This window comes from Lissotriton vulgaris, chromosome 7 (genome assembly GCF_964263255.1).
Source record: "Lissotriton vulgaris chromosome 7, aLisVul1.2, whole genome shotgun sequence".
NCBI classification, from domain to species: Eukaryota; Metazoa; Chordata; class Amphibia; order Caudata; family Salamandridae; genus Lissotriton; species Lissotriton vulgaris.
In genome coordinates this window covers 1,026,197,094-1,026,223,705 of record NC_141695.1, presented here as the reverse complement: position 1 = coordinate 1,026,223,705, position 26,612 = coordinate 1,026,197,094, and the positions used below count along the sequence as shown (strand labels likewise).

The following is a 26,612-nucleotide window of genomic DNA, read 5'->3' as shown; positions in this document are numbered from 1 at the left end:
GTGTTTTCTACAGTCTCCAGTGTTGGGCCCTGTCAACATATTTATCTGAGACACTGGAATCTGTGACACAGAAATCTGAATTATTGCATATGCTTTTTTCTGGGAACTGTCTTTTCTGGGGACCAGCAGAAGGATTTACTTTGCACGGTGATCAAGAATCAAAAGCATGTACAGTAATTCAAATCCCATCTTAAGGAGTTGGATCCGCCACATGGACCATTGAAAAGGAGGTGTCAAAGGGAGTTTCAGACTGCAAAAAGTCAAATCAAACAGTCCTGTTTTTCCCAGCGGCCGAAACAGTCGCCCACAGTCCCTTCTCCTAAATACAAGAAACTGTCTTAACTATGCCTGTTGGGGGGCTTTCTTTCTTATTTGCACTAGCTTTGGCAAGCCAATGTAGCGAATACATGAGGTCTGGAAATAATAAATCATGGGTACTTTCTGAAGTTCAAAGAAATTTCTCTACAGTCAGGACCATCTCATCAAAAAAGTCACAAACTTTTGACAAAATGCAGTCTTCCCGGTAGATGATGACTTTGGATCTTCAGGATAACTGCCTCCATATTCTGATTTTCTCCCTCATCAGAAGTTCTTAAGATTCTTGGTAGAGGTGCAGCATTTTCTGATCAGTTGCTTAAGTTCAGCTTGACACTCTTACAAAGGTCTTTGCGTAGCTTCTAGCACCTTTGGTGGCCATTCTCCATGATAAAAGAATCTTAGTGCATCCTTACTGGGATCTTTGTGGTACCTTGGAATTGTTTATGCCTTTGCCCATTGGTTCTTTATTTCTACATCATTGGGATACATTTTGACAGCACTTGATACCTGTGACAAATAGTGTTGGGGGGGGTGTTTACAGTGGTGGTTGATTCCCTCAATCCTCAACAAGGGGTCACTCTGTCTATTCCTCATCTGTTGATCTGAACTACAGATGCAAGCAAGGTAGGCTGGAGAGCCACACTGGGGGATCTATCTGTTCTGAGGAAGTGGGATAAGTTAGAGAAATTCCATTCCACAAACTGGAAAGAAATGAATGCAGTGTATATTGCTCTTCTTCATTTTTCCCAACTTCTTCCAAACCAAATCATTCATATTATACATATACGGCAACTTTAATTAGCACCTCGAGCATTGCTGCATGCCCCTGGGCCACCCCTAGCCACGCGCTCCGTCTCGTCTAGTGTGCTCTGTGAGTTCCTATGTCTGCCAACGCTCAGAGTTGGGGACAGCCCGCCAAGTGTCTATAGTGGCGCCTACTCGCCATCGCTCATAGGTGCGTCTGCTGTTACCTCCGGTCTTCCCTGCCACGCTATACGAAACTCTGCTAGTATTGCATCCCGTCGGTGCCAGTGGCTGCCTCCGCAATCCGATAGCATCTTCTCGTTGGAGTGTCACATTTTCTGCCTGCTCCCAGCACAGCAGGGATTGGTACCAGGCTTTTGTCGCTGGGGAAGTGGGAGACTTCCAACGACGCATAAGCAATCTTTTAGCCACTATGAGACCCAGATCTATGTATCTGGAATTCATCTTATATTCTTTGGACCTGTGATACAGTCTCAGTATACAAACTTCTCATTTGCAGTCCAGTGTTCGTTCCGTGGATTGGGCCTGGCACCGAGTCACCACCACCCAATTTGTTTGAATAGTTGGGCACTGTCCGGCGCAATGGCTGACGCCACACCCGATGGCGCCCACGCTGAAGAGCGGAGCCGAGATCCCAGCCCGCCGTCCCTGATGACAGCTGGGGGTGGCGTTTGCAGCATAAAAGGACGGGATCCACGCGGGTAACGCGCTTCGCGTTGCAGTTCAGATCCCTCCAGGCCTCCCACCGCTGTTCAAGTGTTCCCTGCTTACCTGCAACTTGGCTTGTCCTCCGGTTCTTGTCGTCGGGGATTCTTCTTGCTTCTTCGTGTTGCTGGCTCCTGTGGTGTTACTTTGCTTCAGGGTCCTTGACTGTTCTTCCGGGGCTTTGCTGTCTGCTCCCTGTTGCTAAGATTCTTTGCAGCTCCAGTGTTCTTGTTAGGCTTAACCCCTTATTGCCCTCATTCTGCAATACAGAGAATTTGTCAAAGGGTTTTAAAGCATCACCGTTTCTTTAGCAATTGCATATTATGCTTAAAGTGGTATATCACTTATCTGATGGTTCCTTGTTCTCTTGCCCACTTCATGAGGTCCTTCTGTTCTCCGATCTCTGTAAAAGCGAGACAGCATAATTAGAACTGCGAAGTAACGTTGCTCTTTGCTAGTACGAATTATATAGCTTTGCCCCCTGCCTTTTTTTTTGTCTTTTGTCCCGTCTCCCCTCCGGATAAGGGAGTAGAGTTTTTTGGTTTTTCCCTGCCTACAGGAGTATGGGAATTAGTGTTTGTTTCATTTTTGGGGCTTACTATTTCTACTGTGATTCTCACTAATGTCTATACCTTATTTTTTTTCTTGGTTTTCTTGCTTACTGCCGCAGTCCTATTGCCTATTGACCTGTGTCCCTCCTTCTAGACAGTAAAGGTGTTCAGTCGTCCCTGGGAAGTGGTTTCCTCGCACATAATGGTATCTCCTATTTAAGGTAACCCTTAGGAACTAGGAAGGACCTTATATACATCCTGTCTTACCCACACTTAGAACTCATGTTATGTTTTCCTTTTTAAGATTGTAGCAGACCCTCTCTGAAGACCCAGCGGACGTCTACCCCTTCTCTCTTCCCTTGTTTTTGTTTCCCTCCTTCTCCACCTTCCCTCTTTGGCTTTGACATAGTTGGGCTAAGGAGGTGGGTGAGGGAAGTTTGGAACTAGCATTATGTTCATCCATGCCGTCCCTGCAGTAAACACAGGTGAACCCTCACAGAACGCGAAGCCAACGTTTATTTAGTGCCCGGACGTCATGGAGGAACATCCGATAACATTAGCAGATTGGGCCTGTATGATAGGGATTCTACAGAGGGAAACCCAGGCCCTGTCTTTTAGAGTTGATTCCCTAAAGCAGGCCTCTTGGGTTGTGCCCCCTTCTGATCAGCCTTCAGGCTCTTATGTTACCTCTTTCGCCTCATCTCCTCTCCCTCCGAGCACTACTCCTCAAGTATATCACATCACTATACCTTTTTCTATCCCTTTCGCCCCCAGAACGTTTTATGGGTGATCCAGCCAAGTTTGCCACATTCATCAATCTTTCAGTTGCATTTTATGTGCAAGGCCCCCTGTTTTCCCACTGAACAATCCAGCATGGCTTTTGTTTTATCGTATCTGGGTGGAACAGCCACCACATGGTCAATTCCCTTAGTGGATAGAAACAACCCTCTATTATATGATTACTGAGCCTTTATTTGACAGACATTCCTTTATGCAGTCTGTAGTCACAGAGTTGTTGAACCTTAAGCAAGGGTCTAAGGATTTAATGTCTTACGTCTCCTGTTTAAACAGATTGGTGGCCGAAGCTGGTTGGCCTGAAGCCAAACGTAGTGCTCTTTTCTATAAAGGCTTAAAAGCCGAGTTAAAGGATATGCTGGCACAAGTGGTCAACCCTCCTCAAACCTGTCATGCTTTAATTGATTTGGTCGTAAAATTGGATCACCGCTTACATGAGCGAAAGAGAGTGTCTTTACTGTGGCAAATCAGGGCACTTTCTGAGGGATTGCAAAGTTAAACCCCACAAACGTATGGAGTCTGGAAACTGATAAGCCTGAGCATGGTGGAGACTGATCGCTCAGGTGGGACAGATTTACTGGTCTCCCATTTGGTAGGGTTAGGGTCTACTTCTTATCCTCTACAACCCGTTTTTGTCTGCTCAGCTGGGGTGACCAAAGGATATCCGTGCAACTCATTCTTGACTCTGGTGCCACTGGAAATTTTATTGATTCAGCCTGGGTGGAGAACATACGTATCCCTACAAAACCGAAGAACACCGTAGACATCGTCAAGACCACTGACGGAAGTCATATGAAGTCTGGTCCTATTATACATGCCACCATAGAGTTAGACGTGCCACTCTTAAAGCAACACCATGAAACTATGCATTTTGATATTATTTCCTCACCACAGTTCCAGGCTATCCTCGGTCTTCCGCGGTTGAGGAAACACAAACCTGACATCAACTGGGAAAACCATACTGTTGATTTCGCATCCGAGTATTGCATGAACTTTTGCCTTGAGCCTCCTACAACAATACAACAAGTGGCTAGTAGCACTGATTGTACAGCCCCTACATTACCTTACTGTTATGAGGAGTTCAAGGATGTGTGTTGACAAAGAAAAAGCATCCACTCTGCCACCCCATTGGTCATATGACTGTCGTATAAACATAGTACCCGGTGCCAAAATCCTATGTAGTCGCATATATGCCTTGACGGAAAAAGAAAACACGTATTTGATGGAATATTTGGATGACATGCTGCAAAAGGGATTTATTTGTCCCTCTCGATCTGCAGCATCCTCCCCTCTTTTTTTTATACCTAAACAGGAAGGGGTTCTTAGGTGTTGTATTGACTACAGAGCTCTTAACCGTGTGACTATACAGAATCCATATCCATTGTTTCTGATACAAACCCTACTCGACCAAGTGAAATCGGTCTCTATATTTACTAAGTTAGATTTGAGAGGGGTGTATCACTTAGTTCGAGTACAAGCTGGAGATGAATGGAAGACGGCCTTCTGAACAAAATTCGGGTGGTATGAGTATCTAGTGATGCCCTTTGGCCCGTGGAACGCCCCCGCCGCCTTTCAATTCTTTATTGACGATGTTTTAAGAGAGACCCTAGACTTAAACACCAATGCTTTCATTGACGATATCCGGATCTATTCTTCTTCGGTGGAAGAACATGTCAGACATGGAAAGAGTGTCCTAACCCGTCTCGGAGATAACCACCTGTACGCAAAACTGGACAAGTGTGAAGTCCATGTTCCTGAAGTCACCTTCTTAGGCTTTGTCTTGTCAAAAAAGGGGTATCTATGGATCCCAAAAAGGTTGCTGTCATCACAAAATGGCCCTCTCCTCGTTCAGTAAAAGCAGTGCAGAGCTTCCTGGGCTTCGCCAATTTTTATAGGCGATTTATACAAGGATTTGCAGCTCTTACAGTCCCCATCACTAAACTTTTAAAAAAGGGGATGTCGTTCCATTGGACTCCAGAAGCTGAAAAGGCTTTTACTTGTTTAAAAGAAGCCCTTGTTACAGCCCCTGTTTTAACGCATCCTGACACTTCACAGCCGTTTCTACTGGAAACAAAAGCCTCCCAAATTGCCATAGTAGGAGTCCTGTCTCAGAGAGACAGACAGACAGGACATCTACATCCTGTGGCATACTATTCCCATAATCTAACACCTGCTGAAGTAAACTACTCTGTGGGGGATAGAAAGCTACTGGCTATAAAGAGAGCCTTTGAAGAATGACATCAGTACCTGCTTGTAGCCTTGCACACTGTAACGGTCATCACCGATCATAGAAATCTGCAATTCTTGAAGGCTGAATGAGACAATTGAGATGGACCCATTTTTTAGTGACTTTGACTATGTCATTCAGTTCCAGGCTGGCACTAAACACGGCAAGGCTGATGCTCTATCCCGTTTTGGCTACGACTTCCCAGATTAGCTGGGCTTTGTTGGGGGGGGGGGTACCTTCTCAGAAGAATCTTTTATGAAATAAGTAGCTCTTGCACACGACTCCTACGTACTCAGGAACCTCAAAACCAAACATAACAGGGTTAAAAGTAACAACGTAGTGTTTATTCAAGGTGGCTTAATTCTCCCTACTCAGTCTCTTCAAGCACAGGCACTGGATTGGTGTCATACACACACGTTAGGAGGCCACCCAGGATATAAAAAAAACCTTGCTTTGCTTAAGAGGCATTTCTGCTGAGCGTCTATGAATCATGCAGCCCGGTTGTACGTTCAAGGTTGTTACATCCGTGCTCAAAGCAAAAGTTTCCACCAAGTACATGTTGGTCTCTTGTCCCCTCTACCACCTCTTCCTACCCCATGGCATTCCATTACTCTGGACTTCATTGTAGAACTGCCCCCTACTAAGCTAGGGCATACTGTCATACTTGTTATCGTTGACGTGTTATCCAAGATGTCCCATTTCATACCCCTGAAGAAACTGCCTACTTCCAAAAAACTAGCCTGTGTGTTTCTCCAACAGATAGTACATCTTCATGGCCTAACCTCCATCATTGTATCAGACAGGGGCCCTAAATTGGTGTCCCGTTTTTGGAAAGGGTTGAATAGCATGATGGAGATAGATGTACATCTCTCTACGGCTCATTATCCGCAGACCGGCGATCAGACAGAGAGGGTCAACCAGTGTATTGAACAATATTTGAGGTGTCAACTCTTACAAGGAGAGAAGGATTGGGTCTCGGTTTTATGGACAGCAGAGTTCGCATATAATGACAGTGAACATGTTTCTATTGGAGTTTCTCCCCTTTTCTGTTCCTACGGGTTTCACTCTTGCTATGGTCTGGTTTCTTCTTTAACGCCTTCTACTTCTCCGTCTGCTCATGAATTGGTATCTTGTCTCCAGGATATTCAGGCTTCTCCTAAAAAAGCTTTGGACAAGGCCAAGAGGAAGTACAAAGAAGGCGCAGATCCACATTGTCGACCTCCTCCTGCTTATGCTACAGGAGACAGGGTGTGGTTATCCACTCGGAACATCCAGATTAAGGGTGCATACAAATTTAAGCCTGCAGTATTGTCCCTATGTTGTTTCTAAAGTGGGGAACCCTGTAGCTCTGAAACCTGACTTACCTGTCTCTTTGCATTTACGTCCAGTCTTTCGTGTGTCATTGTTGAAGACTGTCGCCCATGGCACTGTTGTTCCTGTACAACTCCCTCCTGTGTTGGTGGATGATGGTCCTGAGTATGAGGTGGCCTATATTGTGGACTCCTGTAGGGTGAGTCAGTTGCAATACCTGATTAACTGGAAGGTTTACGGGCCTGATGAGCGTTCTTGGGAACCTGCATCTAATGTCCATGCTCCCCGTTTGGTTTGCTTGTTCCATCGTCGTTTTCTGTTCAAACCCAATCCAGTTGGGAGGGTGAGTTTTGGGGGGGGGGTGTACTGTTGGGCGCTGTGGCTGACGCCACCCCCAATGGCGCTCGTGCTGGAGAGCGGAGCCAAGAGCCCCACCCACCCTTCCCTAATGGCAGATGGGGGCGGCTTTTGCAGCATAAAAGGACAGGATCCACGCTGGTAACACGCTTTGCTTTCAAGTTCAGATCCCGCCAGGCCTCCCACCGCTGTTCAAGTGTTCCCTGCTTACCTGCAACTTGGCTTGCCCTTCGGTTCTTGTCGTCGGGGATTCTTCTTGCTTCTTCGATTTGCTGGCTCCTGTGGTGTTCCATTGCTTCCGGGTCCTTGACTCTCTGCTTTGCTGTCTGCTCCCTGTTGCTAGGATTCTCTGCAGCTCCAGTGTTCTTGTTGGGCTTAACCCCTTATTGTCCAGATTCTGCAATACAGATAATTAGGCAAGGTGTTTTAAAGCATCATGGTTTCTTTGTTTCTTGGGCAATTACATATTCTGTTTAAAGTTGTATAGCACTTATCTGATGGTTCCTTGTTCTCTTACCCACTTCATGAGGTCCTTCTGTTCTCCGATCTCTGTAAAAGCAAGAAAGCATAATTAGAACTGGAAAGTAATGTTGCTCTTTGCTAGTACGAATTCTATAGCTATGGCCTCTGCCTTTGTTGCCTTTTTTTTGTCTTTTGTCCTGTGTCCCCTCCTGATAAGGGAATTGAGTTTTTGGGTTTTTCCCTACCTACAGGAGTACGGGAATTTGTGCTTGTTTCATTTTTGTGGCTTACTATTTCCACGGTGATTCTCACTAAGGTCTGTACCTTATTTCCTTTCTTGTTTTTGTTGCTTACTGCTGCAGTTCTATTGCCTATTAACTCGTGTTCCTCCTTCTAGACAGTAAAAGTGTTCTCTTGTCCCTGGGAAGTGGTTTCCTCGCACATAATGGTATCTTCTATTTGAGGTAACCCTTGGGAACTAGGAAGGACCATATGTACATCCTGTCTTACCCCTACTTAGCACTCAAGTTATGTTTTCCTTTTTGGGATTGGAGCATACCCTCTCGGAAGACCCAGCGGACGTCGACCCCTTCTCTCGTCCTTTGTTTTGTTTACCTACTTTCCCCCCTTCCCTCTTTGGCTTTGACATAGTTGGGCTAAGGAGGTGGGTGAGGGAAGTTGGGGACTAGCATCGTGTTCATCCATGCCGTCCCTGCAGTAAACACAGGTGAGCCCTCAGAGGCACGAGCACAGCGTGTGTATGAGGTGTGCCCCTGCCTCATTGCATCGTGCGAATTTGGCGTCTGCGTGAGCAAAATGCTTATTTATTTTCTCCGGTGTTAGGTAGGCTCTATCTATTATATAGTATTGAATGAGCCGGAACCTCGCATTGCGGAGAATCCTTGTTGGACATTCAAGTATGTGCCCCTATTCTTTGTCTGTGGTGGGTCATTGTAGGTCTGTGTCCCAGTGGTCCCACAGAGTGCGTAATTGCGGTAGTGTATGAATTCTAAGCGATTCAGCAAACCATTTGGTGAGATGGCGACCCGTGCCCATTTCGTGTAGGTATTGACCAGTTAAATGAGTGGTGGGCTCCTGTGCTATGTTCCCCCAGAGAGTGCCCAGCATGCCGGTCTCTGCAGCCTAGAGGAGAAATTGGCCTTGCGGCAGCTCTAGTGTCCTACCAGGTTTTCGAATGGAATAACTTGCCCATCATTAAACAGATTCCCTACTGTGGTTTTGCCCGCCCGTTCCCACTGCGTGAGTTCTGCACTGAATATTGCCCGATGTCTTCTGGGAGTACCCAGCAGGGGGAGAGATGGTGCATATGGTGTTTTCGCACATGTGATACGAAGACAGCGACTGTAACATTGATATGCCACTCATACCATTAGCTGTATGGGTAAACTCCTTTTTCTATTGGGGTGAAACAACTCCACTATCTGGGGTTGGGTGCATCCGGGTGCTTGTGTAGCTGTGTCTTGGAGGTGTCGTGCACTTAGCCAGCGTACCACCCATTGGAGCTGTGCAGCCAAATAATAGTGCTCCATGTTGGGCAGCAAAAGGCCTCCTCGATTGGTCGTGGGTACATTTTAGCCCTTGTTACTCTGCTCCGTGACTCATGCCAGATGAACTGTCGCATGCTTGATTCCAAGTTCCTAAACAATGGTGGCCGGAAGTGAAGTGGTAGGTTTGTGAAATCGGAAAGCAACTGTGGCAGGACTACCATCTTTAGCAATGCAATTCTGCCAATGACCACCAGTGGCAGGGTGCTCCAGAAGGACATCTATGCCCTTACTGCTGTGATGGCATGCATTAGGTTACCCTCCAGGAGGTCTTGCTGTATCCGGTAAATATGAATTTCGAGATACCTGAATGCTGTAAGCTACCAGTGCACAGGTGTCCCGCTGATGACTAAGTGCGGGTCTGGAGTAGTTTCCGTAAAGGGATATAGACAGGACTTGTCCCAGTTTACTTTCAGCCCTGACACTGAAGCAAATTCAGTAAATATGTTTTCAATTACCCCACAGGACTGCCCAACATCTCTGAGGTATATCAGATCTTCAGCATAGAGTGAGACCGCATGTGTGCCCTCCCCCAAGGGGATTCCCCACTCATCCTGAGTGCTGCACAGCGCCTCCCCCAGTGGTTAAACAGCCACTGTGAAAAAGAGTGGGGGGCAGCGGGCAGCCCTGCCTGGTGCCTTGTTCGATGGGGACCTGTTCCGACATGTGAGAGCCCATCTTAATCTTGGCTAACGGACGTGTATATAATAGTTGGACCAGGCTTAAGAACACTTCTCCCAAATAGTATTTGTGCAATGCAGCAAATAAAACCCCCCATTCTACGGTGTCAAATGCCTTTTCTAAGTCTAATACCGGTCATCCAGCATGTGGCCAATGGTCCCCTGAGTAATGTGCTACCCGGGAGAACCGACGCAGGTTTAATGACGTGTTGCCATTTGGCACAAAACCATTTTGGTTGGCATGTACTAGAGGCGGTACCAAAGGGGTCAATCTGTTCGCCAAAATTTTTGCGAGCACCTTGTAGTTGGTGTTAAGCAAAGCCAAAGGCCGGTAAGAACCGATCAGTTGCAAATCTCTGTTCGGTTTAGGCAAGGACACCAGTAGGGACTTGCAAATCGTATCTGGTAATATGCCAGTTTCTTGTGCGTTCTGATTAACCGCAAGGAGTCACGGCACCAAGGTCTGCTGATATGCTTTGTAAAATTCAGCCGGAAACCCATCAGGACCTGTGTCTTGCATGTAGCAAGCGAGCTGATGGCAGCCTGTACTTCCAGTAATGTAAGCGGCTCGTTCAGTTCAACTTGCTGGTCTGCTGTGATGTGACACAGGGCCACAGGAGTGAGGAAGGTGTCTGCATCTACCGCCATTGCACAGTGTGTTGATCGGTAAACCCTTGTGTAATGCGTGGTGGATATCCCGCAGTTTACCAGCCCATTTGCGGGCCGTAGCCTCAGGCTCTACTGCTGCATGAGTGTGCACGGCATGAGATGCATAGTTCAAACAACGCAGCCGTTCTAATTCCACTGTGTGTTGTTGGCACCGGTCATCTATGCCTGGCTGTACTGCGTCACCCTGCGCCAAATCCGCTTCGAGTCTAGTCGGGTTGTCTTCGATATGCTTTATCTTGTTGTCTAACTGCTTCTTGATGCACCAATTCAAACCCATGCATTGTCCCCTGACCACTACTTTGCCGGTATCCCACGTCCACAACTGCCCCTACATTGTATGCAAAGACCTCCTCTAGTGCCTCGCCTACTGCTGCTCTGGATGCGGGGCCTTTCAGTCCTAGAGTCTGGAGCCTCCATAAATGCCTGCCTGTACCACTACCTTCCCCTTGTAGTGTCACGATATGTGGGTTGTGATCCGAATGCGTTTTGCCCATGTAATCTGCACTGAGACATTGCGCTAGCAGCGGCGCGCTTGCAACAAAGCGGTCAATGTGAACATACAGCCTGTGTGAGTGTGACTAATGTGAGTATAATCGTGTTTCTGGGTTGAGGGTTCTCCACACATCCGCCAGGCGCCCGTGGTGCAACCATTCCCCCAGATTCCTAGCGTTAAACAGAAATCTAGACCTCTTACACCAGGAAATCTAATGTCTTCTTTTACTAAATGGCGTGATGAAAAATCCTTAAATCTACCAGATTGTGAATCAAGATGGATTTTACAATTTCTCCAGGAAGTACTTGAGAGAGAATTGTCAGTGACTAATTTACAAGTGAAATGGCCAGCAATATGGGCACCAATAGCCCTTGAGGGATGAAGGAGATGGAAGTTATTGGCAGTAGACTGTTGAAGGGCTACCTCTTTGCTTAGACCCTCAAAACAATTGGTAGATCCTTCATGGTAACTTCTAGTGGTTTTGTAAGTATTGCATTCTTGTCCCTTTAAGCCTCATTCATAAGTTGATCTTAAACTCCTAACTAAGTGTTAATTTTGGTTGTGATAACATCCGCAGATACATTATGAGACGTAGATTCATTATTGGTCAAACCCTCCTATATGGATAATTTTTCCCGAAAGGCTGTTTTATAGTATAGTACCAGGTTTCTGTCCCAAGGTTATGTCTACCTTCCATAGGAAACAGGAAATAACTCTTCCTTCTATCTTTCGAGTTCCTTTAACCCCTGAAGAAGAATCTTTGTATACATTTGATGTACGTGCTCTGAGCAGTGAAAATCACTGTGAAAAGGTCTCGGGGTATAGACTGTGTGAAAACCCCTTTCTCAATTTGGTATTTTTACTCCTAGTCGTAAAGCTTCTACTGCAAGCTTAAGTAGATGGTGTAAAGACAATGGCCTGTGCTTCCCAGAGTTCTGCTCTTTCAGCAGGGAAAGTGCAGGGTAAATTTACCTAGTGGATAGCTGCATCCTGAGCGTAACACGCAGGACATCTATTATGAATATATGCAAAGCTGCCACATGGGCTCCACCGTCTGCAATTATTTCTCAATACAGTTTTAGATGTTTGTGATAGTAATTCGATAGTGTTCGGATCTTAAGTATTGGTGTTTGTTTTGCCCGAGAGAATTGTTTTCTGCTTGGAAGATGCAAACACCCCATTAACATTTTTTTGTTGAACTGCATCATTATGGAGTTTTGTTTTCTGGGAATTTGATTGCTGTTTCTGCTCTGGTCTATCCTCATTTAGTAAGTAATGATACGTGAAATGGGTTGAGGAGGTTATATCCCAATTTGTACTAGTAATCTCCATCACTCCAAATACCCTTTTCTAATACCAATACTTTCATCACACCGTTCTCTTATTCATAATCTCGGTTACTTTATGCTTTGGGATGAGAGATCATGTATGTGGCTTTTCTTCCATTTATTGCATAGCAAACGCAAGGAATAATGTGTGGGCAAGACCGAGGGTATTAGATTTTAAAGTTCTATGGTGAATATGCTGGGTTATGTGATGCCTGAATCAAAGGATGGAAATCTCATTTAGTAGGTACTGGTATGAGAACAGGATATTCAGAGTAATGAAGAATACTAATAAGTAATCTGATAGACTTCTGAGCTTTTAATCTCATCAGAGATCACTGGCCTAGCTGCAATAATATTCCTATTAGTTGAGCCACCCAAGTAGAATTAATCGATTCCCTAGCCAGTGAAACGTATCCAATTAATGTCCCTGAGTTCATCACTTTTCGTGCTTTAGATGTGTAATGTGCATATCCACAATCTTAACAAGCTTGTTGATGTTCATCTATTTTAGCAGTAAGACCTACCCAGGACTGGCTGCAAACCTAGCCGCACTTTACACATTCATTAATGTTCTTTGAAAGAGTAATGTATCTCACATCCTGATTCTATGAATCAGGGTTGTGAATGTGCCCTTCCAATTTGTTTTTTGCGCACCTGAGTTAAACCTGTGTGCACAAAACAATTTGAGAATCGGTTGCGAAATAAATTGCTTTTATGCTAAAACCAGTGACTGTGGCCGTTAAAGACAATAGGCTTTCCAAGCGATACTTAACAAACTACATAAAGCAACTCCCTGAAGTCCTTATATAAAAACCTGAATTCAATGTGGTGGTCTTTCTAAAATGTATGAGTTTGAGCCAAAAGGTATTAAATTAAATTAAATCGCCTTCACGTTTTCTTCCAACAGCTTTCTGCCGCAAAAGATCGAATTGTGTCTCTTCAAGAAGAACAGCAGCAGTTGCAACACGAGAATGCTTTAATTCGTGAACAAAGTGAAAGAAGTGTGGCGGTAAGTAATATGTGTAAAAAATACTGGGGAGGAATTGAGATTATGGCCAAAGTAATAGTTATCAAACTCTTCTTCTCATCTCTGTCAATGCCACTTAAGCGTTGTGCCCCAGTCTGACGAAACCACATTTGTCAAATCTTAGTTTAGATATCCTAATGCTGTTGGTAAACTGCTGCTGCATCATCACAAATTAATGGTATTTCTGTCCTATGAGAGAACAAACAGGTGAGGTGGGTGCCCATTGACCAAAAACTAGACTGTTGTGACCAAACCTGACCTGCTGATATACCAAATTGGGTAGGTTTAATGGCCATATAGTCATATAGAAAGCGTTTTATCATAAATTACTGAATTACAAATCAGTCTCTCTTTTAATTGACAGTGCCATGGTGAGGAATTACATTTTGGAGACATCTGGTTTTCAAATATGTTGTATTATTCAATGTAGGAAATGTAATTTCTGGGTAACCAAGGGCCACAGTTACTTTCCACTCTCCCTATCTTGTAAACAGCACAGTACTGATTTTTCATGTTTGCACTTTTGGAGACATCTGATTTTCAAATATGTTGTATTATTCAATGCCGGAAATGTAATTTCTGGTTAACCAAGGGCCACAGTTACTTTCCACTTTCCATGTCTTGTGAACCAGCACAGTACTGATGTTTCATGTTTGCACTTTTTTGTTCCAGCTAAGGAGAACTTTAGCTGTTTCAATCCGATTGCACCTCCAGCATCCTTGTAGTGTAGTTCCTATTTTCCCAATAGGCTCTGCGCATTGGAATAACATAAACAGCAGTGTAGACGTAGGACTGAGGTCATCTAGGTCTCTACTGACTATGTTAAACTTAATTTAGGTTTGCGCCAGCTAGCTCAGAGGTCACTGGAAACATTCTTGAATGAATAGGGAGGGATTAGCTTCCCTGGCTCAGACAAGAAGGGATCCAGTTTCCGACAACCGCATAAACATGACAACTTTGCTCCCTCAGAATAAGAGTGTATCTCTAGAGTCATGTGAAAACAATAGACAGCTATTTCACTCAGTCAGCAGTGCATACTTAGTTTCACCAGAATGCAAAGAAATAGAGAGACGGGCGTTTTCAATAAAAAGTGTTATTTATTGAGCAGTCTTCTTCCTCATGCAAGAGAAATGAATTGCCACAATTGCAATACTTATCATAAAGTAAAGTGCGTACAGTAAAAGTAGTATTATGAAATACTGTAAAAGCATTGATATGGTTTCTTAGCCATATGATACTTTAAAATGGATACAATATATACATACATAAATACATTGACTAACGTGCTCAACTGGTGCTTCTAACTAAGCCTACCCCGGTGTACCTGACCTAAGCCTAACACGTGGGAGGGAATGAGTAAGTAGCAGTTTAAGTTAAGTTGGTTAAGATAGTTTTGCCAAGAATCTGCATCAAGAATTCTCTTAAGGGTTTAGTCAGCTCCGTACCTTGGTAATAGAATGTGGGAGGTCTGGTATCTCTTTCCTCAGGACTCGATATTCCAGCAACCCGCAAGGGTAGGCTGGAAACACCGGAGCTGGATTTTCTCGGCTGGAGAAAAAGACAGCGTCTCTCTCAGTGCGTCAAACGGGAGGGGCGGCTTCCGTGGGCTTCTCGCATCAGCTGGGCTCTCGGGCAAGTAGATGGCCGTTCTGCTCCAAATCACCGTGTGTTTGCTTAAGGCAACTGTTGGTATTTTATACCTGGAAGGTGCCGGGTTTGACGTAAGGTTGGACATAAGACGTCACTAAGAACTAACAGTTCTTTCTGGACTTCAGGAGTTCTTATTCAAATCAAAACAAAAGCAGGGGGGATTTCCCGGGCTGCTGGAGGCTTGGTTTGTTTAAAGAATGCGTTGTGCTTTCTAGGAGTCGATGGGAGTAGCCGTGCTGTGCTTTGGACTGCATGGGCTATTACTGAATATGGATCTGATTTTTATGCCTTTATCAGGATATTATTGATTATAACCTCACAAGGGCATAAATCAGGAATATCGAATTAGGGTCCTAGATATAAACACGACATCCTATTAACACTACCATACGGCACTGTGTTGCACTCTGGTGAGACTAACCCATCACACTACGTTACATCCTTAGAATACTAATCGACTATGATGTACTGCATTGAAGATGGAGAAGTGTGGTGGGTTGGAGCCCATATTTTATGATGCAGGGTTGGCGGCTTGGAGTCCCTAGAGTACAGGACAGTATGTTGTGTTAGTGCCCCAGGATGCGGTGACATTTGGTGTGTAAGTGTCCTAGGGTGCAATGTGGTGCAGTGGATTAGTGCTAAAGTGCCTGTGATATTTTACTACCATTGAAACAAGAAAAATTGTCCTGACTTATCTCAGAATGCACTAACAGCAGTTACCAAGAACAGTATGAAAATTAGAAGTTGAAAACTGTGTTAAAAATAAAACCCACCACGTTGGTAAGCTCAAACTTTAACTTGCATTTAATGCAAAATAGCAAGCAACACAGTAAAGTATTTAAACACAAGTAGTATTTCAACTGACCAGAGCTGTCCCTAGAAAAGGGTCAGTTGGAGCATAAGACTAAAATACATAAAATGTTGGACAGTTGATATAGGTTTTCTTTCAGTACAAGTCTATGGAACCTAATCACATGTCAGAAATGTATTACTTTCATCAAAAACGTATCTAACGAGCTGATGTCTGGATCTTCTCACTGAAGAACAAGATGTTTCTGAGGCAAAGATATCATTCACACTACATTCAGACTACATTCATGAGCTCATTATTCTCCTAAATTCGAGCTTTCAGTTATCAGTACCGAAAATGGGGTTAAGCTTTGCAGACATTTGCAAATTCGCAACCTTGAATAACACTTTTTCTTGGCCTACTAGTGCCATGAAAGTTAACAAACATATTTAAAGCTAGTGGATACATCAAAGCAATGAGAAGCAACACCCATATTTGTTTTGAAAATATATTGGTACACCTTTTCTCAATAATACTTATATGAGAATGTATGATTAGGTTTTCTCAACAGTCTCCTTCAAATGTCACAAAGTTATTTCACTTGTATTTACTTCATAGCAGTTACATAGGTGTTGAATCCCAATCTTTTGCTGCACTTATTTGCATTCGTCACATCTCAAAAATGATTTCTTGTAATAAATCACAACAATTAGATTTAATTGTTACAGTGGCATTCCTAGTTTTCTTTCTTGGCAATTCCTACTTTCTTGGTAATTCCATTCAAAGCTTTGTTGTTGTGCCCAGCCACCATCTGTAGTGTTTGACTATTTTGTCTCGTATTTGCCTGAACGGAAAGGGACATAAAACCATTGTTCAGGCAAGAGAAATCAGGCATTGCCTGCATGGTGTGGTGTTGTACCAGTAAATGAAATGTAGTTTTGCCTAGCTTTTTTCTGAAGGAAAGTCTTGATTTCATTGAAGATAGACACTTTCCAATGGCGAGAATCCGAATAGAAAGCATCACGTCGGAACCACTACTTATTTACAGGGGAACAAGGCAGGGCTGTCCTCTGTCACCATTGCTGTACTCCTTGATGTTAGAGCCGTTGGCATGCATCATTAGGCAGCACCATGGTGAGTCAGCATTGTGATTCAAACTACAGACAATTAATATAGCCTTGTATGCAGAATACATGGTGCTATTTCTCAGGGTGCCAGAGAACCATCTTACGTCTATTCTTGGCAAATACACTTGATTCGAGTGGTTTTCTGGACTTAGCATAAACTGGCATAAATCAACGATTATTCCTTTGACAGTACGCACTACTCCACACGAAATTGAGTATCCCCTTGAGTGGTCAATGCAGCCAGTTAAATATCTAGGAGTATGGGTACACAAGGACCTGGAGCTGGTATTATGGGAAAATTAAGGCGGGGCATTTACTAATTTGGAAAAACAAGTAAACAGTTGGATATAAATGCTGTTGTTGCTTGCAGATAGGATTGTGCTTATAAAAATGATAATACTACCAAGATTTCTCTACCTATTCATAAATATACCTATTACACTACCCATCCAGCTATTAACAAACATATGCTCTCAGTTAATAAAGCTTATATGGGTGGGGAAGTAACCTCGGATAAAATGGGAGTCTCTTACCTTGGACTACAAGAATGGTGGCTTTAGTGTGTCAGATATTTATTTATACTACCTATGCGCCCACGCACAATTTGCGCATTACTGGTACATTCTCCATGAGTACACACCGCATGTAGCAGTGGAGGACGGAGACGCCCACCAGGTCTCGCTGTGGAGCATGCTACCACATTACAAACAAGGGATACCAAGAACTGAAATCAACACTATAGACTGCACTACTGCTGCCTGGCCAGCCCTGAGAATGAGGTCTAACCAGCTCCTTTTATATGCTCCTTTACTTCCAATAGCGCATCACTCAGCTTGGTCGGTCACGCATGAGACGGGGGCAATGAATATCCTAAAATGGGCAGGTATTGAAAAAATAAAGGACAAGTATCCAGATGGCAGATTTATCACGAGTGATGACTTACAGTACATAAGGAACAAAACATCATTATTTGTATTTACATATTATAGACTCTGGGTGGCTGTGAATAGAGCTTTATCCCACATTCCCAGAGGAACCACCAACACTAAACACATTTTGGGTGCTTTTAGTAAGTCCTACAAGGAGCAAATTAGTCAACAACTTATACAAAGCAGCAAGAGAGGAAACAAAGAGAGACCCGAAACGTAGTTTAGAATGCTGGAAGAAAGGCTCCAGCCTCAAATTATGCAGGAGGACAAGGTATACTGCTGCAGTCAGTCGAAGACACTAACGTCCAACTGCAACCTGCGCATAATTCATTTAAAAAATATACACCAAATGTACCACACGTCGGCTATGTTGCACAGGTCTGGAATTAAATATAGTGATCTATGTCAGAGATCCAGGATGGGCGGGGGTGGCGGATTTTATGCATTTAACATGGAATTGTCAACAGATGCATATGTTTCTGGGAATTGGTAGTTCAGCAAATACAGATCATGTAAGAGACCACAATACACTGCAGTCCGCAAGTATGCCTGTTAAGCCTGATCCAACGTGTGAAGGGTATAGTGTGTAAATTCACAACAATAGCTTTGCTTATAGCCAAAAGGAGGGTGGTTATGAACTGGGGGGAATATGTCCGCCCCCAAATTAGAACAATGGATGAAGGATATGGTGTACTGCAAAGAAAACATGGTGCTGTATGCAGAGGAGCTGCTAGAGCCATTGAGGCCTAAAGATATATGGGGACCCTTCACAGAATACTTCAATCAATCAATCAATCAATCAATTCTTTGTATAGCGCACTACTCACCCGGAGGGTCTCAAGGCGCTTGGGGAGGGGGGTCCGATACTTAAAGAGAAAAGACAATTTTGAAGCTGAAGGAGACGACTGAAATACATACGAGATAGTAATCATAAAGTAGTTAAGGATTGTATAATGTAAACACATGATATATGGAGGGTTGCAAGTAATGCCTTTGACAGAGCAATGTGGTGACTCTTGTTGTTATAATAATAAAATTGCTAAATAAAAAGAATCACTTTCTTTCCTTGCTTTATAAACATAGCATATGGTTCTGTAAGTTTCCCCTTTGAGAAGCGGTCAAAAAATTAAGCACCATGACTAGATTTGTTCAAGAGGGTTCTGAACCCCTGTCCACTCAACAACTACAACATCGTGCCCAGTCAGACCGATACGCCTTGGTGGTTCCTAGGGTCCAGGATAGGTGTATGAATTGAGCAGAGTCTGCCAAAATTCCTGACATTCCCCGCAATTTTCCAAGCCACTAGAACTAGGGTCTCTTCTAGAATCATTACATGTGATGTCTGTGTGAATTGAGAAGTAGGCTGGGAAAAGATGGGATTAGAATGGGTTAGTTGGAAGACAGTTCTAGGATGGTTGGGAACCAAAGTTGAGTCACCAGAACAGGCTCAGGGCGACTATTGAAGCCCTTTGTCATCAAACCTGGGCAAGCACTTGTGAGATCATGATAAAGGGAGGAAAAGCATAATTGAGAGCCCAAGACCAGTCTTGGAGAAAGGCATCCATGCAGGGACCTGCGGGTCGGATCTCCCACTGTAAAAGGTAGCGGTTGAGTGTTCGAATGTGAAGCAAAGAGCATTTGTGGCCTCACCTGGAAAAAAGACTTGAAGTTTGTAGAATGAAGATGCCAGTCATATGAATCTCATATGTGCCTGTAGCAGTAATCCACGATTGTGTTGAGATTGGTTGGCAAATATTCAGCTTGAACAAGCTGTTTCCTATGCAGGTGAAACTCCCTGAAACTCTGGGCTAATTGCGCTAATTGTTTGGACCTTGCTCCTGCCAAATGGCTGATATGTTTCTGCCATTAAGAGGCTAGAGTATATTACTTTTTCCTTTGCAAAATGTTTGATTGCAAAGTGCTGAGAAGCGTCTTTAAATAATTTAGGTGCAGCAAAGACACCTTCTTCGACCATGTACAGCCATTGAGAACTGGCGACATCTTGCACCTCAACCTTATAGGCTTGAATTAGACTCTAATGGTATATCTGTGGTAGAAGGTAAAATTGCTCTCCTGTTTCAAGCATCTAGATGGGCTTGCCAACATTGGAGTCCCGATTGGGATTCCTAATTTAAGTGTAGGATATAAGTAAGAGATGCCACGACAAAGATTCCAGATATTTATTCTCTAGAGGGCACCATAATGTAATGGACCTGGAAATGTTGCTTGAATGAAAGATACCAGTAGGCCCCTTTAACTGAGCCAGTAGCCTGAGAGATCATGTGGACATCTTCAAAACATGAAGACTTCTTCTCTTAATCTTTCCCACTTTGGGTTAAGGTAATTGAAAGATTGACTTGTCAAAATCAATAAGAAAATCTAGGAATTCCATGTACCTTGAGGTAATCCAACAAGGTCTCTCAATTTATTAGAAAATGCAGATTCTGAAGTAGGTTGGTGAAGGTTAATTGTTGTCTTAATAGACATCTGGCTTGGGCTGAAAGAAGAAAATCATTCATATTGTTGTATTTCTATCTAGGACCCTAATTCGATATTCCCGATTCATGCCCTTGTGTGGTTATAATAAATAGAATCCTTATAAAGGCATAAGAATCAGATCCATATTTAGTAAACAGCCCTTGGAGTCCAAAGCACGGCAAGGCTACTCACATAGACTCCTAGAAAGCACAACGAGTTCTTTAAACAAACCAAGCCTTCAGCAGCCTGGGAAATCCCCTCCTGCTTCTGTTTTGATTTACACAAGAACTCCTGGAGTCCAGAAAGAACTGTTATTTCTTAGTGAAGTCTTATGTCCAACCTTACGTCAAACCCGGCACCTTTCAGGTATAAATATGCCAACGTTGCCTTAAGCAAACACATGGTGGTGTGGAGCAGAGCGGTTATCTACTTATCCGGAGCCCAGCTGATGCGAGAGCCGAAGTAAACCGCCCCTCCCCTTTTGACGCGCTGGAGAAGCTGCCTTTTCTCACGCCGAGAAAATCCAGCTCCGGGGTTCCCAAGTTGCCCTCGCGGGTTGCTGGAAGATCGAGTCCTGAAACGCGAGATACAAGACCTCCTTCACTCTAGAACCAAGGTACGGAACTGAATAAAACCTTATAGAGAATTCTTGATTCCTATACTTGGCAAAAAACCCAACTTAACTTAACAAGCATTTGCAATGCAATAGGTCTCGCATTAGGAAAGTTTGAGCTATTGGTATTGTAAATGACACATTTTTAGGTCTCGCGACCTATCGATGTGCGCAAGCGCATCGAGCGGAGCGAGAATTCAAGTGGCGAAAACATCGTGAAACCAAAGGGCTTTCAGCCCCGCGGTTTTCATGCAGTTCCCGTGTACATGCACGCGCATCGCATGCAAGCCCAGCCTCTCCCGCCCCCATCCGGCATCAGGCTTCTCCTCCCCTAGCAGCACTCCTCCCACACCAGCAACTCCCCCCTCCCACACCAGCACCTCCCCTCTCTCTCCCCGCAAACACAGCCTTGCCCTCTCCCACACCAGCACCTCCCACACCAGCACCTCCCCTCTCTCTCCACGCAATCACAGCCTTTCCCTAGCAGCACTCCTCCCACACCAGCACCTCCCCCCTCCCACAACGCAATCACAGCCTAGCCGCACTTCCGAGCCTGTCCCAACAACACAACCCAGCTCCGTCACATGGCTTCTGCTTTGCTCACTTTCGCTCTCCTCAACCCTTCCACTCTTGGCAGACCAATCGTTTTCCCTTTTGATCACGTCAGCCCGAATCACATCCGAACGTCTTTTGGTCCCGTTTCTATATCTACGTACATAACTCTGCCGCCCACATTCACCACTTCACCGGGCGTCACCCTTGGCGGTCCGGAGAATCTTCTAACTTAAGCAGCAGACCCGTGTTTTTCGGTAAGCCACGTCCCTTTACTGTTTTCGACACCTAGCTCACTCCGCAGTAAGTTTTGTTTTTCCTGCAAGCTAACTCCTGCACATCGCGAGCACCACCCCTCGCTCACTCATATTGTACATAACGTTCAAATCAAGTCAGGTAATGCCACATTATGTCATGCAGGGGGTACATGGGTCTTCAAGATATTAATCCTTCTGGCCTCCCAGGAACCAGTGCAAGTCTTTCCGTGTAGTTCCTTTCTCAACCCTTCCACTCTTGGCAGACCGTCCGTTTTCCCTTTTGATCACGTCAGCCCGACTCACATCCGAACGTCTTTTGGTCCCGTTTCTATATCTACGTACCTAACTCTGCCGCCCACATTCACCACTTCACCGGGCGTCACCCTTGGCGGTCCGGAGAATCTTCTAACTTAAGCAGCAGACCCGTGTTTTTCGGTAAGCCACGTCCCTTTACTGTTTTCGACACCTAGCTCACTCTGCAGTAAGTTTTGTTTTTCCTGCAAGCTAACTCCTGCACATCGCGAGCACCACCCCTCGCTCACTCATTTTGTACATAACGTTCACATATTTCATGATAACACCCAGCATGACGCCTTACTCCCAATTCTCATCTATTCCCATCACCATTGCGCTGTAGTTCCTCAAGTTTACTGCTCTTTCATTTTCCCGCTGACCCCAGTATGCAGGCACTCGCATTCCCTTCTTTAACACGCCCATATGCATGCAGCACATTCCTCCGTTTAACCCTCGTGTGATACACCAGCCTCGGTCTCCTGCCAAAGTTTACTGACACACGTTCCTTTGTTTCTTCAGACTTATGACGCCCTGAAGAAGAGCCAGCCTAGGCTCAAAATGCATCGGGGTGAACTAATACTGCTTTAAAATGAAGCCCACGCTTGAGTTATCGTTGGCATGAGACACACGATTTGCGACAAAGCAAACTAGAATAATAAACTTCTCCAACCCCTGCCCCAAAACCACCGCTCCCACTTTCCACTAACCCCGCTCTCGTCTTCTCCTGCCCCCAGCGTCTCACCACCACCGAAGCCCAAGTTCTACCCTCACCCTCCAACGCTACTACTCACAGCCTACCCACGACCACCACAGCCATCTCAACAGCGTCAAAATAAAGGCCACTTTGTAGGTATTCACGTTAATTTAATAAATTCACTTTAAAACCGGAGATTTAAGTTGTTTACAATTTTTTTAACACCACACAACATTTCTGCAGGCACACCATTTTTTTTCCCTCCTTGTTTTGTTTGAGGTCACCACAGGAGCCCACGGAGCTTCAAAGTGAGCGCTCTCACCTTCCGGATTGGTGTTGAGCCCTCCCCACCCTCCGAGCACGAATGCAACGTTTCCCTCAACCCACCCTTCCCCCTGCATAGAGTGCGCAGCCATCCATGTCCTTACCTAGAAGAGGGGAAACTTTTAAGCCCTTTCTGTGGCATCATTGACCAGCTTGCAACACGCACTCATTAAGCTGGACAGGACGCTTTGCAATCAAACTTTTTTAGATGAAGATTTATTTTATTGATAAAGTACCCTGAGCAAAGTTGTATTTGCTATCTATCACTCTATTACTGCATTTGAAGCTTTTATCTCTCCTCCTCTGCGAGCTTTCCAATCGTTCCTGCCCCCCCCTCCCCCATTTAATTTGTTTCCTGTCTCTTCATTGCTTGCCCGTCCCCCAAACCCTGTGCCTTGCTACGGTTTTCAGACTGCCGATTCTGCTGTGAAACCACTGTTTTGCCCTGCCTGTGTTTATGCTGCATGAGTTCTTTCTAACCCTGCAACAACCTTAATTGCTGGGGGTTATATACAAGGGTATGGTCGGTGCTTAGGGGCTACATGTCTGTGGCCAGCTCACCATGATTAAAAAAATAAATATTCATTAAAAGGGAAATCACCCACGCAAGCCCACTATCACCCACGCAACACCACACTCACCCACGCAACGCCACTCACCCAAGCAACCCCACTCATCCACGCAACCCCACTCATCCACGCAACCCCACTCATCCACGCAACCCCACTCATCCACGCAACCCCACTCATCCACGCAACCCCACTCATCCACGCAACCCCACTCATCCACGCAACCCCACTCATCCACGCAACCCCACTCATCCACGCAACCCCATTCACACACGCAACGCCACTCACACACGCAACGCCACTCACACACGCAACGCCACTCACACACGCAACGCCACTCACACACGCAACGCCACTCACACACGCAACGCCACTCACACACGCTACGCCACTCACACACGCTACGCCACTCACACACGCTACGCCACTCACACACGCTACGCCACTCACACACGCTACGCCACTCACACACGCAACGCCACTCACACACGCAACGCCACTCACACACGCAACGCCACTCACACACGCAACACCACTCACGTTGCCAATAGGTCTCGCAGTAGGAAAGTTGGAACCATTACAATTGCAAATAACAATGCCTTTTATTTTTTTTTTCATTTTAAAAACATAAAGGGCTTTGTCATTTACAAAACCAATAGCTCCAACTTTCCTACTGCGAGACCTATTGGCAACGCCAGTGCTTGTTTATTTATGTGTTGGTTTTGAAAATAGTGAAATTAATAGCTTTGTCATTTACAATGCCAATAGTTATAACTTTTGCAAATGTGACACCTATAGCATTTGTAATGCAATATGTGTTGTATTTACGTGACTTACATGCATTGATATTACAAATAACAATGGCTTTTAATATTTTAAATAATTAATACTTAAATAAAAGGTATTGTAATTTATAATGGCAGTGCCTTAAACTTTTGTAAATAACGTTTGTTAAGATTATGTTCAGTGTATTTTATTGTCAAGAAAATCCAAGAACAGAAGTGAAATATTAACATCTTTTTGTGACATTTGTAATAAAGCTTGAAACATTGAGAGAATATATTTGAACCAGTTGTTGTTAAATGGCTGCACAGATTGATGCTGTGGTGGCGCTGAGTGATGTTGTGGTGGCGAATGAGTGATGCTGTGGTGTTCAGTGATGCTGTGGTAGCGCATAGTAATGTTGTGGTGCCCCTGAGTGATGCTGTGGTGGTGCTGAGTGATGCTGTATGCTATGCTATGTTTTGTTTTGCTATTCTATGTTTTGTTTTGTTATGCTATGCTATGTTTTGCTATCCTATGCTTTGATTTTGTATGCTATGTTGTGTTATGCTATGCTATGTTTTGTTTAGTTTTGTTATGCTATATTTTGCTATGCTATGCTTTGTTATGCTGTGCTATGTTTTGTTATGCATACTATGCTTTGCTATGCTATGCTTTGTTATGCCATGCTATGTTTTGTTGTGTTTTGTTATGCTATGCTTTGTTGTGTTTGGGTATGTTTTGTTATGCTATGTTTTGTTATGCTATGCTTTGTTTTGTTATGTTATGCTATGTTTTGTTATGTTATGCTATGTTTTGTTGTGTTTGGTTATGTTATGCTATGTTTTGTTATACTATGCTAAGTTTTGTTTTGCTATGCTTTATGTTATGCTATGCTTTGTTTTGTTATGCTATGTTTTGTTGTGCTATGCTATGTTTTGTTATATTATGCTGTTTTGTTGTGTTTTGTTATGCTATGCAATGTTTTGTTAAACTATGCTATGTTTTGTTTTGCTAGGTTTTGTTTTGTTATGCTATGTTTTGTTATGCCATGCTATGTTTTGTTGTGTTTTGTTATGCTATGCTTTGTTGTGTTTAGCTATCCTATGCTTTCTTTTGTTATGCTATGCTATGTTTTGCTATTCTATGCTTTTTTTTGTAATGCTATGCTGTGTTTTGTTATGCTATGTTTTTTATGCTATGCTATGTTTTGCTATGCTATGCTTTGTTATGTTATGTTTTGTTGTTTTTTATTATGCTATGCTTTGTTTTGCTATGCTATGCTTTGTTATGCTATGCTATGTTTTGTTGTGTGTTATTATGCTTTGTTTTGCTATGCTTTGTTTTGCTATGCTATGCTTTGTTATGCTATGCTTTGTTATGCTATGTTTTGTTATGCTTTGCTTTGTTTTGTTATGCTATGTTTTGTGATGCTATGTGTTGTTGTTGTTTGTTATGCTATGTTTTGTTATGCTATGTTTTGTTGTGCTATGCTATGTTTTGTTGTGTTTTGTTATGCTATGTTTTTTGTGTTTTGTTATGCTATACTATGTTTTGTTTTGCTATGCTATGTTTTGCTATACTGGTGTGTTTGTGGTTGTGTGTGTGGGGGGGTTGTGGGGGGGGGGGGTTGTGTGTGTGGGGTTGTGTGTGTGGGGGGTTTTGTGTGTGTGCGGTTTTGCGTGTGTGGTTTTGTGTGTGTGTGGTTGTGTGTTTGTGTGTGGGGGGTTGTGTGTTTGTGTGTGTGTGTGGTTTTGTGTGGGTGTGTCTTTGTGTGAGGGGGCAGGGTGTGAGGGGGCAGTGTGTGAGTGGGCAGTGTGTGAGGGGGCAGTGTGTGAGGGGGCAGTGTGTGAGGGGGCAGTGTGTGAGGGGGCAGTGTGTGAGGGGGCAGTGTGTGAGGGGGCAGTGTGTGAGGGGGCAGTGTGTGAGTGGGCTGTGAGTGAGGGGGCAGTATATGGGGGAGCAAAGTGTGAGTGTGCAGTGTGTGAGTGGGCAGTATATGGGGGAGCAGTGTGTGAGTGTGCAGTGTGTGAGTGCACAGTGTGTGAGGAGGCAGTGTGTGAGGGGGCAATGTGTGAGTGGGCTGTGAGTGAGGGGGCAGTGTGTGGGGGATCCGTGTGTGAGTGCGCAGTGTGTGAGGGGGCAGTAGTTGCAAGCAAGCTGGATGGAAGGGTGAAAAGATTGCCAGGTGAATAGATGGAATGACAGAAGAATAGATAGATGGGAAACAGTGAATGAGAGGATATATATATGCAAGGATGAATGGACGGAGAAATGAAAAAGGTTGGATGGGGCAGCGGGTGGGCTGATAGAAATGTGA

The 26,612-nt window shown here is 44.3% G+C and overlaps 1 protein-coding gene across 4 annotated transcripts in view; it reads left to right on the top strand.

Annotated features, from left to right (window-relative positions):
* RUFY1 (RUN and FYVE domain containing 1) overlaps positions 1-26,612 on the top strand; it is a 717,137-nt gene that overhangs the window by 343,563 nt on the left and 346,962 nt on the right. For all 4 annotated transcript variants that reach the window (XM_086931454.1, XM_086931453.1, XM_086931456.1 and 1 more), the window contains one exon: positions 13,134-13,235. In XM_086931454.1, the coding sequence (XP_086787580.1) occupies positions 13,134-13,235 (102 nt within the window). The remainder of the gene's footprint in view (positions 1-13,133; positions 13,236-26,612) is intronic.